Source organism: Oenanthe melanoleuca, chromosome 6, assembly GCF_029582105.1.
Source record: "Oenanthe melanoleuca isolate GR-GAL-2019-014 chromosome 6, OMel1.0, whole genome shotgun sequence".
NCBI lineage: Eukaryota > Metazoa > Chordata > Aves > Passeriformes > Muscicapidae > Oenanthe > Oenanthe melanoleuca.
Window position 1 is genome coordinate 17,884,314 of NC_079340.1, and position 12,845 is coordinate 17,897,158.

At 43.8% G+C, this 12,845-nt stretch overlaps 1 protein-coding gene across 4 annotated transcripts in view; it reads left to right on the top strand.

Moving 5' to 3' along the window:
• C6H10orf71 (chromosome 6 C10orf71 homolog) overlaps positions 1-9,133 on the top strand; it is a 47,564-nt gene extending 38,431 nt beyond the window's left edge. For all 4 annotated transcript variants that reach the window (XM_056495199.1, XM_056495196.1, XM_056495197.1 and 1 more), the window contains one exon: positions 431-9,133. In XM_056495199.1, coding sequence (XP_056351174.1) covers positions 611-5,200 — 4,590 coding nt within the window. In that variant the 5' untranslated portion in view covers positions 431-610 and the 3' untranslated portion in view covers positions 5,201-9,133. The remainder of the gene's footprint in view (positions 1-430) is intronic.
• Positions 9,134-12,845: the final 3,712 nt, after the last annotated feature.

Below are 12,845 nucleotides of genomic sequence, written 5' to 3' on the forward strand. Positions count from 1 at the left end.
AATTAAGTTTTATCAACTTTTCTTTCATTTTGGACTTAGCGTGCAATGATTTGCTCAAAGACACCTTTTCTAAGTAATTTTTGTTACTAATTCTTTCTGGCTAGCCTTCTTTTCTAAATGGATGCACAGCACTTGGAAGGGTTTATGGCTGGAGGTGTGGAAAGGGAAGTGCTTGAAATTTGTTTCTTATGTCCTTGTTTAAGAGCCCAAGTAAAGAATATGAAAACTGGAAACACTTTTTTTAATGGCTCTTTCCAGAAATTAAACTATCTACCATGAGCTACTCGAATTGACCAAACAATAGTGGTTTTTCATGTTGTCCATTGTGTTGCTAGCATCACAAAATTAGTCACTGATATATCTGGAAAATGCTCTCTGACTAATAGTGTTAATATAGAAAAATAATAATTTATAATTTTTGGCTTTGCAGAGAAGAACGTTTCCTTCAGCTATTCTGCATGATGAGTCAGTGTACAGCAGCACCATCTGGAAGAATGACTTTGTGCTTGTGAATTGCAAACAGCTGGATCTGCCTCACAAAGTCAGTCACCTGCCTGTTCAGCACCTGAAGCTAATCCTTTGGATACTTCACCCATGACTCTCATGAACAATGCAGGGGAATAAGAAACACACGGAAGGACACAGTGATTCCTCAAGCATTGGGAGTCTCCTGGATGATGCAGACAGAGAGGTGAGCAGCCTCACAGCTCGAGCTTTCAAAAGTTTGTGTGTAGCAGAACTTGAAGACCCTTACAATGAACCAGAGCTCTCCATTTCACCTGACTTTGCCCTCCAGCTGTCTGCTAAAATTCACTCAGGGACGTTGAACCATGACATCAAGAAAAGCAATGTCTGTGACAAGCTAACAGCAAGAAACAATGAACATACAATATGGGCTTCCACATTCCAGCAGTTACCTAAGTGTGCTTCAGAGGAGAAAAGGATTGCTAAAAACACCTTTGCTATAGAAAAGAAATTGAATTTGCCAGTCCCTGGTCCAAAGAACAATAAGCACGTTTCAAAAGTGTCCTCATTGATTAAGACATTTGATAAGACTGCAGACCAAGGGTCAGGAAGTTCTCTGATAGCAAACAAGCAGCCCATTAAGAATAGCTTTCAAAAATACAAAATAAATCATGGCAATGATACTGCTTCCTGGGATGATACAGACATTTTAAACATCCACAAGGAACTTTCTGAACTTTCTGAGGCTAGTCAAGGTAGCCACTATCTCAGTGGCAAACATGAGCCACAGAGAAGACCTAATAAAATAGACCTGAGTTATGGGGACTCTGATAGTTATTATCCTGTGCTGATTGAGATGTCAAAAGTAGCCAAGTCAAATTTTTCCCATTCTTCCAAGAAGGCTTTAAAAAACAGAAACTTGAAAATTAGTGAGCCAGCAAAAAAAGGCAGTTTTCTTCACAGTGAGAACAGTGCTTTTGAATCATGGAATGTTCACCATAAAAAAATGACAGAAAAGGAGAAATTTGTTGACATAAAACTGAAAAAGGAAGAATCACCATTTGTTAAAGGATCCCACACACAGGAACATAAATTGTCAGCTGTCATGACCACTGCTGCTAAGATGACAGAGAAAGATTTTCAGCCAACTCTACAAGAAGCTTCTTTCTGTCTCCGAGTTGTACCTCAGGGTCCCCTCCCTTCAGAAACCAGCTTCCCTGCTGCTTTCCCTCCCACACCTCCCCCTAGGAACCATGTGCCCCAGGGTCCCCCTCGGCCACCCCCTGCCCTTCCTCTGCCTCCCCCCTCCCTGCCCGGCCATCCCTCAGCATCCCCCAGCCCTGAAGCCCCTCCTGTGCCCCCACCCCCAGTGCCAGCTCGACTGTCCCCCACTGCCTTGTCCCAGGCCTCTGTGTCCCCCCAGTCTGTGTCCTACAGGATGGTTTCACCCTCACTCAGGTTTGAGACCCCCAGCCCACCTCCCCCACGAGCCCAGGGCAGCTCAGCCCAGCAGGAATCCCTCAGCCCCCAGCTGGGCAGTGCCTGTCCCCCCTGGAGGAGACAGAGGGCTGCAGAAAGGGCAGCAGGGAAGAGACAGCCTGCAAAGGAGAGGGTCACAGACAGCCACAACACCTCTCTGTCTGAAAAGGTGACTGCTGCTGACCCTGGCCTGCATGTGGCTCCTCTGGCTAAACATCCAAGCTCCCCTGGATCCAGCAGTGCCTCCTTCAACATCACTGAACTCCTGACTCCTGTCATACCCCCAAAGCAGGAGGTGGGCACTGCTGGACAGGAGCTGGTCCCACTGACACCTCCTCCCACGGAGAGCACAGCCTCAAGAGACCATGAGGAGAGCACCTTGGATGATTACAGGTCCTGGGATGGTTACAGGCTGACAGCATCCAGTCTGTTATTTAATTTAAAGGATGTGCGCAAGCGCGTGAAAAGCATTTATACCCCTTCCCCCCTGCTAAGGGCCCTGGAGGAGAAAAATAAAACAAGGGAAAATATTCAGGAGAGTACAAAAGCAAATACCTCATTCTCAACTTTGCATGACAAAAATGAGAAAAATATTACAGAGAAAGATGAATTGAGCGATATAGCTTATGTACTGCCAAGCAGTGTTCATGAAAAGGACAGTAAAACTGATTTAACTGGACACTTCACAGGTAACTACCTGACTTTGAGTTCACCCCAAACAACAGAAGACCTTCCATTTTACCAAACTGGAGACAGCATGCAGCAAGACAATTCAAAACACCAAGATCTGGTTAAAAACACAGAGGATAATCAAAATTTCTCCTCGTTCAGACATGAATCGAATGAACCTGATTTAGGAAAACATCAGCAGTATCCAGCAGAGAGACCATTCAGTAGAGACAATGAAGATACAAAAGCTGGGCAGCCCGTGCAGAATCACAGTGTGCAGGGTGAGGAAAATGAAAGACAAGCTGCTATTCAGAATGAAAATTTTGCCTTCAAAACACTCCTAAACCAACTCTCACCAGAAGAAGATGAGCCTTACAGTGGCACCCAAACCACCATTGTGGTAGCTGGCCATGAAGCACGAGGCAAAAGAAGCACTAGTTCTTCAGAGCAGTCCTTTGTCTCCACAGTGGAGCAGCCACTGCAGGAAGAGCCATTTCTGCCAGTGCCCCTGATGGAGCAGACATGCCTCCAAGAAAGCCAGAGGACTGACAGTGAAATGGGATCAGGAAGTAAGAAAAGACACAAGGAGAGAGGGAAAGAGGCTGGGGAAGATGAACTGCAGTACTATGCTTGTGTCAGCCCTGGCACTGGTGCAGCAGAGAAGAGGGAGGGAAGTGTTACTGGGAATGAACAGAGGAGCTCGATGAAAGAGAAACTAGGGAGAGAGAAAAGGGAAGAGGCCAACAGCACAAATCCTGCGTCTGACAGTATGAGAGACATGTCCATCCCCAGGTCTGAGGAACCACAAACACCATCCTCTTCAAGCTCAACCAAACCCAGCCTGTTTATGATCAAAGATAACACATTCAAGTCTCCCCAGGTAATAAGGGCTGTCAAGCTGCCCCTGCTCCGGTCGTTTTCCCTGGACGATACAGTGAGCAGCAGTTACAAGGAAATGGAACGTAGGTTTATGTCCCCAGCAGCTCACAACAGGCGGCACCAGAACATGCTGCACGCCCAGGAGGCTGGCTGGTGGGCATCGAGACACAGAGGGCAGCAGAATGTGAGAGATGGAGCAGCTGATAGAGAAAAAGAAGCCAGTGAGACTGGATCTACTTCACTGACACTGGATCCCAGTCTTCTGGAAGATACAGAGAGCTTTTCATTTGGAAATCTGACAGAAGAAGATGAAAAGACTTGTATGTTGTTAAATAAATTTGGGAAAATGAATGAGGAAAATGTCTGTAGAAGTAAAAAGAAGCCTACAAAGGCAAGACACAGCTTAGCACAGCCAATTATAGGTGTGGAAAATGACCAAGCACAAAACAAGCCCAGCTATCCTGCAGAAAGAAAGACAAATTACTTTAAGAATCACCATTTATCTAACCGCAAAGGGGGCGCTTGTACAAAAAAAATAATCTCTAGGGAGACAATTTCCCCTGTGACTGGCTCCATGTTAGAGGACCACACGTGTTCTTCTGTATCCAATGACACTTTAGAGGACATCCTGCACACAGAAGGTGCACCAGGTTTGTTAGACAGTCTTTCATGCTCTGCTGTTACGAGCCCCAGGTCAGGGAGCACGATGCACTCTCTGGCTGCCAGTTCATTGTCAGACAAACCAACTATTTCTGGCCTTAGAGAGACAGAGGATGCTACAAATCCTGCCTTGTTGAGCATGGCACTGGAGAGGCAAGCTTATGTGCCTGCAGAAGAGGTGATCGATTCAGCACAGAGGAATCTGCGCTCTGGAGTTGCAGGGGAAGATGGGAGGCTGGAGCCCAGGGGATTTGGTGGCAGAGCAGCTGGCAAGCCACCCACTGTGCCACCCAAAACAGAAAAGGCTCTGCGCCGGGCCAAAAAGCTGGCAAACAAGAGGAAAAAAGTGCAGGAGCAGCAGAAAAACCAACAGACTGAGCATACAGATGCTGTAGGGAGAAAACCTACTCATTCTGGAGAGACAACAGCATCTGCTTCTCCCTTAGGATATTCTCCTCTTCATCCTCCCCTTCCCTCAACTTTTACTCCCACAGAAACCACAACTGTTAAATCTAGACTTGCACCAGCAGCAAAATCTTCACCCTCTTCTACCCAGAGGAAACTGCTCCAAGACCCTGACTCTGGTCAATACTATGTAGTTGATTTACCAGCTGAAGTTAATTTAAAGACATTTTATGACCCAGAAACTGGCAAATATGTTCAAGTCTCAGTCCCTTCCTTGGAACAGAACTTACACCAGCCCACCTCTTCAGAAATTAAGAATTCTCCCTATGCCTCCTACCCTAGAGTGCAGCCCTTACCAGCCTCATCAGTGGCAGTGCTGAAATCACCTTCCCAACTCTCTGAACCTGCCTGGTCAGTGCCTGCTGCACCAGAACCACCTGAGCTACCTGAAGATGGCCAGCAGGACTACAGATACACTGAGTCTGTGGATTCTCAGTCCTACACTGAACCAGCCTCCTACTCCTACCATCAGGATGCTGGAGAAGCTCAAGTTCACTTAGGAAAGGATGTGAGCCCAACCCAAAATACTGGCATTGTCACCCTCACCAATTTAGATGATTTTGCTGCTGAAGGAGTATCTTGAAAACTGAAGTAACAAAACATGCCAGCCAGTGTTTTTAAGAACTGTTTGGACAGACACATGCACACAAAAGCACATGCAGATTTGATATTTGTACAACACTTTGTCTGAATCTCATTGTGGTTTGGGGGGAAAGGAAATGAAAGCTGTTCATGTTGAAAGATGCAAGGTAATGACCACTCTGAAGAAAAGAGAAATTGAGTAAGCACCAAATTATCAGTGAGATGAAGGAGCAATGCCAGCTAGACAAATACATTTGATAATGTGAAGCCACTGCTTGCTGCTGCTGCTGCTTTTATAAAGGCTGGGAAAGCCAAAGCAAGTGTCCTATTGCCCAGATGTGTTGCATGATACATGACACAAAATAAAACCTGTGAGACCATCCTGTGCATTCTATGAGACCTAGAACTGATGCTGCATCTGCTGAACTTTCCTCACTCACTGCCTTTGAACTATATTGACAGGTAGAAAGTATGTGGCTATAAATATGCCATATATGCAAGATCCACTTTTATGCACACGTTGATTGCCCTGATGTCATTGACAATGAGATTGTATACTGGATGCACAATACAACAGCCATGTCAAAAAAATCTCTTTTAAACAACCAAAATACAGTTGCAGCTGCTCTAGACTTCTCATATACTTTTGCAGTGTCCACTAACATGCTGCTGAGTTCTTTATATTTCTTGATAACATCCAAATAGGTTCCCCTAGAGTCAGGGTTTATTTATAATGCAAATTAAACTTCAGGTTATCTTGATACTTGGCCTGAAATATTTTGGTGAGGAGCAAGATTGAATGAAATCCCACAAGAGTATTTAATTGTTTGTTAGGACAGGAAGTCCTTTGCTATTGTAATTGAAATGTGTTTTGTTTTGTTTTCAGACTCCCACTGAAACATGAAACTAACTTTTAAAATCTGAAAAATGTACTTAAGTTTGATCTGTGAATTCTATGATTTAATACAAACAAACAAACAAACAAGAAAACAAAATATTCAGAATGTCCAAGGTATTAATTTCTATAAAATACTTCTTTCAATTATCACTTTTCTTTGAAAGGTCTGTATGAAAATATCACTCATCCTTGCACAAGCTCTTTTTTATCATCCATAGTTAATGAGGAAACCTAGGTGAAAAGATGGAAAAATTGAATCTATTGTGCCTGCTTGTAAATATCTATATTTGGAGTATTGGCATAGTTTTTTCTGTCTCATTTCCATACTGTTTTCCCCAATAACAGCTGAAGTGCAGAAGCTCTAAGGAAGAATTATGCCAGTGACTTTCAGCCTGATTCACATCTTAGGCAATTTTTACAGGACTTTTTCCAGTGAAGCAGCTCTTGACTTCCAAAAAGAAAGGGATGAATCAGGCCTTTTGTTAATGAATAAATTGTGGAGACAGGACACAGGCACTGCTGCACTCTCCCAGTGTCAGTATTTATGACAGTTTATCTTCAGTAAATTTCCCAGGACTGAAGCCTCTCTTGGGACACAGACACACTTTGTGGTTTTTCTCCTTCCTTAATCAGAATTCAGCTCTCAGCCTCTCTCCATCCCTGACAAGAGCCATGTGTTCACAACCTGTCCTGGTCCCACCAGACAGGTCCTTTCAGCAGTGCCACCTGCTGAAACATTTCTCTTAGACAAACACTAAGGGCATCATTTTATTGATTACAGTGTGGTTTGGATTTAGCCTTCAATGGTTTTCATTTCACCTGTTACACATTTTTGATTTGGTAGGTTTGATTGCAGCAGAGGTGTGGGTTGGAAATGAAGAAACTTGTACTGGAATGATTTGGGGTTTAAGCACATTCAGCCAAATATTTGAATAAATATTTATTGTTCGGTTTTCCACCCTGGGAAGTTTTTAGCACTTGACTAAATAAAACCCTGGACTGTCCTCAGAGCTGACCCTCCTTGAGCAGGAGGTTCACCCAGAGATCTCCTGAGATTCTTTGCAGCCTGAATTATCCTGTGATCCTGTTCTGAAAACATTAAAATTTAAACAAACTTGGACTTGGAACTCAGCAAATGCAGTCTTCCCTGAGAAAGGGCTCATTTTGAAATAATTTCTTTAAAAAAAACATGAAATTCAGGAGTGTTTCAGGAACAGGAATTCATTTTCAAATTAAGGAAAGTGGCTCTGACTATGAATATTTTTGTTTAGTCACAAATATTTTGTAAACTGTGAATGGTGCTATTCATGTTGCACTTCTCTGTTGCTGTCACTCTATAACATCTATGAAGTGTAGAGCAGCATCTCATCCATATGTTAAAATATAGATTAATAGATCCATTAGAGTTTTCCATGGTGCATTTAGACAAAATTTATGAAATCTTAAACCCTATCAGAATGCACAAGCCTTTTGTGTGAGTGTGTGTGAGTGTGTGTGTGTGTGTGTGTGTGTGTGTGTGTGTGGTATTACAAATTTTAATGCCTTAACAGTCACAAGTCAAGTAGGCTCTCAGAGGACAGGATAAAAGCTTCCTTTCCAAGGGAAGATTATGGATATGAGGGATCTGTGAACAGGTTAAAAAATGAATGGTAATTTGATGGGAAAAAAAAGTAAATGTTTTCACTGTAAGGGTGCTCAGCCATTGGAATAAGCTACCCAGAGAAGTACTGGAATCACCATCCTTGGTGTGGTGAACACCTGGTGCTAAGTTAACTGTTGGTCACAATGATTTTAGAGGTCTTTTCCAACCTTAATATCCTGTGATTCTGTGAAATTAAACAAACTGGGGAGTTTTGAGAATAGATAAGAAAGTGGTTCTTGTCTCATATCCAAAGCTTTCCACACTTTGCCACAGGGCATGAGTGATACTAGAGAAGTATTGCTCCAGTCCCAGCCTGGTATTGAGCAGGAGCTCAATACCTGTGTCAGCAAACCTGTGTCTGGCTGAGATCATGCTGCTGGCCAACTTCTTGCTAGGCTGTGGCAGTGTTTGTGTACAAACACACACAGCATCCACATAAACAACCCCATATCTATATTAATATACCTGTAAAAACTGCCATTTGCATACCAGTGTAATAAATCACTAATGGCTGTGATGGTGGACACAAAATGTTTATGTGTTAAAAGGAAGACAAATGACACCTTTTCAAATATTTTTTGTTCCTTGCCCTATTCTGTTTGTGTTTGTTGGGGAGATATTTTGCATTGCTGCTGTGGGCTGGAAGAGGTCAGTACAGGCAGAATGAGAGCTGTAAATTGACCCTTTTCTTTGGGAGGGGGGTGCTATGGGAAACGTGCAATAGTCGTGAAAGCAGTTGTAGGAAAGCACTATTTTGTGGCAGTGACATTAAGTTGTAGATTTAAGAGGTGTTGAGGCAAACCAAGACCAATTCTGCCTTGCCAGCAGGCTGTGGCTAGGACTAAAGAACACAGCAGGTTCTTGGCATGCACGGAAGCACAGCAGCCTGAAGGGAACAGAGCCATTGTTTTCACTGTTTCCTTCTCCTGCAAGTGGCCTTTGTGCATGCTGCATTTCACCACCTTTACAGTGGTGATTCTTCCTTGGCAGGTGTGACTGAGGCTAAACCTGACTTAGCCAGTCTTTGATTCCAGGCCAGAACTGCCTCCCTCTGAATCTCTTTCTCCTTGTGGGGTGACTGCAATGCCAACAGTCCAGCTGTCACAGACTTGTCAGACTTGGACTGCCATCCCACAGCCATGGCTCTGTCCCAAGGGCTTGAATTTCCTCGTGGAAAATGCTGGATTTTCTTTAGAAAGTTTAGTTTAATTGACATGGCCTACATGCATGGATTTTTGTCAACTCCTCCTTGGGTGTTCAGTGCCTTCCTAAGTCATCTGTCCAAGAAGATATATGTCATCAGCACGTTCCATCAATGCAACTGTATTTGCAAATAAGTGATTATTTATTAATTAATAAACTAAATAAATGGGACTTGTTTTATAATACTGGAATGACTTCTAGCCAGCTTTTTCATTGTAATTGTGTGTCATTGCAATTTTATGTCCAGTTATGCTGGCAGAGAAAGTTAAGAACAAGGAAGAATGTGTGTGTGTGTGTGTGTGTGTGTGTGTGTGTGTGTGTGTGTGTGTGTGTGGTATACAATTAAAAGATCTAGGAGATGACTGGATGCAGGGCTTCATCCCCTTTCCTCCCTTAAAGAGAGGGAGCAGGAGACTGGGCAGAAACACCTCTGGCCCACAACCCCTGCCATCACTCCCACCCTCCCTGTCATGCAAGGGCAGTGGTCTGTCCATGGAGATATGGTGCCACACCCACTCCAAAAGCACTGGGAGATGATCACCTCCTTGCCACCACCCAGAGGACATCAGTGCTTTTGTATTCGCTGTGTCACATCCACCTGGGAGAAGTTACCAGGTGTGTAATTTGTCCTTTTTCACATTTCTCCTCATTTTCTTTTATTGTAGGTTGTGTTATGAAACACAGTGGAGACTCTTCTCAGAGTGATTTTGGCTCAGTCCTTGTCCAGACTGGCAATTTTATTTAGGTTTACTCTGCTTTCATCCCTGAGTAGCCAAGAAGTCCTTGCTGACAGTGAAAGTGCTACTGCAATATTAATATAACAGACCATAAAGAGAATAGTTGGCTGGTTATGTTTTTACCAGAAATACATTGACAAGTTTGCATATCTATATTTGGGGGATATACTCTGTTTCATTTCTGAGTAAATAAAAAACTCTGAGTTTGATCCCCTCTCTCACTGAAAAGCAGCATCAGAGTCTGGTGATATTGCACATGATGGGTTACATGGGCTCTAGTGAATACATATAAATGTGTAATTTGGAGCAACTGGTGTACATCAGTCATTTTTATTAGAGAAACTCTGCTTCAGAGTCTTATAGGAGACAAAGAACATGGAACACTTGAGTAAATTGAACTTCAATGTGTTTGGGGTTTTTTTGTGAAATCCTCATTATAAAAACAGAGGTCAGTGATTAATTTATTTTGTCTTTAAGATGATTATTCGGGTCTTATGATGATCTCACATTTAACACTGTCCCCTGATACTAAATATAATATTGTAATTATGGGGTTTAAATGGATAGGGAATGGCTGAAAATGACCTGTGGTCTTCCCTTGCTTCTTTTTGATATTCTCAAAGTTTTCATGATGTTGATTTCTCACATTAGATAGTCAGGTCTTTGGTACTATATGGCCAATCAGAGACTTGCTTCTAATATGCTATTGAACATACTTAGAAAGCAGCATTCCAATAGTGCAGAAGAGAAATCATTTATGTCCCAATTGACAAAAGCTCTGTGTTTTTATTAAAGCAGATTTAACACAAGCCTTGGGGGAAGCAGCTTGCAGTGGTTAAAGATAAGCACTTTCCTGTGTCCAAGTCCAAATTTAATAAATTGAGGCTTGGGCTGCTTTGAAAGGAGGAGAGAGGGAAGACTCTGTGAGAAGCTGGGACAATCCTTGAAATCCTTCTAGCAATGGAAAGAAATGGAACTCCAGTGAAAAGTGAAGAATGTTCAAAGCTGGAGCTGCACTTTGTAAAGCCAGGCCTTGTCAAAGGCAAGCTGCCTGCCAGGCTGACTGTCCCCTCTGCTGGCTTGGGCTCCCTGGTCATGGAGCTCCCCAGTGTGTCACTCTCCTGCCATGGGCACTCAGAGCCTCATCTTATCACTGTCCTTTTGCTTCCTTAGAGCTGGCTCAGGGAATGGCAGCATCCAGAGCACACAGAAATGGCATTATTGCTGTGCCAGCATTGTCAGTGTTGTCACCAACATGAAGCATTTCAGGTGAGCTATGGGGCCTTCTTCAGGACCATTCTTATATCAACAGGGCAGAGATGACAGACTCTGGGATGAACATTGATCCTTCTTTCTATTCCTAGCACTGATAAGCTGCAGGGGATGAGAACTGGATCTGGTCCAAGAGAAACTCTCTTTGCCCTGAGATTCCTGAAAGTCTGTTGGCAGAATCAGTTTCTGCTGGGGAGCACTGACTGCCTGGAACAGGTGCCCTGAGACTGCATCCCTTCCCAAGGAATGTGGATGAAAACATTCCAGCGTTATTCCATGCCAAAAACTGTCTGTGCTGTTTGAAATTTCCAAAAGGAAAAGTTAGGGAAAGAATGAAAACAGAATTTGCTATCACTTTATAATAAGACAATGTCATTGTCCATAGTGCACCCATACCTGTGTAGAGATGTATCTAGGTATGTCTACATGTCAATATAAACTTATAGATACAGTGTTCCTGTTCTTCTGAAGGGTCTGGACATGCTCTAAACAGTGCCCTCAGTGTCCTCTCTAGCTCCCACTTCTCTGTGCACGTCCTATAACTTGCAGCTCCCACAAGGGAGCTCCATTTCCCCCAGCATTCCCAGGCTCCACTACCCCAGGGAGATGAATGTTTGCCTCTTTCCACACCCTTGCCAGGTTGTACCTGGGATGCCCCCACACCTCCACCTCTCATCTCAGCCACACATTGTCCTTTCTTGCTGAAGGTGGTGCAATTGGTGAATTTGGGGTCAGGTGGAGCTGGAAAGGGGATGGAGATGCCCTTTTGCTCACTGTGCTCCCTTCCTGAACCCCCTGCATATCAGCCCGAGACACAAACACTCCTCCTGGCAACGGGATCAGCCCCAGCAGTCCAACCCCACAGCACTGATCCTGCTGCCATGAGCTCCTTTCCTTAGCAACCAGATGAGCCCTAACACAAACCAAGCAGGATCAAATACCAGCTGGAGTACTGGACCACAAACCTACTGACACAGCCAAGCCACATGACTGCACCTTAGCAGGAATTTTCCAGTAAAACAGCTTCTTTGCTGAAAAAGACCCTGCTTTGACAACACTGAAATTGCTGGTAAAAAAAATTTGGAGTGTAAATTTATTTTTTATCTGTTGTCTTCTCAGATGGGAAATTCACTCAAAAATTATTGTGAAGTCCTCGTTTGCTTACATGAATGTCTAAGTAAACAGTCCTGGAGCTTTTTTTTTTGAATGAAAGTACTTTTTAAAGAAATCATTAATTTAAAAACATGTATTATGAATTTGAAGATAGAAAAAAGGGTTTAAAGCATCACAAATCTTTAAAATTTATTTATTTGCAGTTTGTTGAGCTGAATATTGTTTTGACCTTTTTTCCCCCAGTGTCTGGGGGTTTGGGTTTGTTTGTTTGTTTGTTTTGCTGTCGGTAATTGCGGTTGAGGGGTTTTCTGCCCATTTTGGAATGAAGAAGAGATGTCAGTGTCACTAAAATGGCTATGCAGTTTGTGATGCAGTCACAGACAAGCTCCCAGCAGCAGCTGTCACGATGAGCCACAGCGGAGCTCCCTCTTGTGCTGGCCCGTCGGTGGCTCTGGATGCAGCTGCCGCTGAGCAATCTCCTCCGAGCACTGCAGGGGGCTATTCCCGCTGTGACCGGCTGGCTCTTCCAGCGTGGAGGAACCTGGCTGCAGATTTATACCCCTCTGGGCATCCCAGACATGCTTAATGGTGTGCAATATCTGCATCCCTGGGCTACACTGGGAGGTTATCTGATCAGGCTCAGCAGGACTCCAGCCACGTGGTGTGCACTTGTCAATTTTTACACTTCTCATCTGAAAACCCCAAACAACAGCCTGGCCCTTGGAAAGCTTCCAGTGGCTGGGAGAGTGGCACCAATGTAAGGGCAGTGGTGCATCCACAT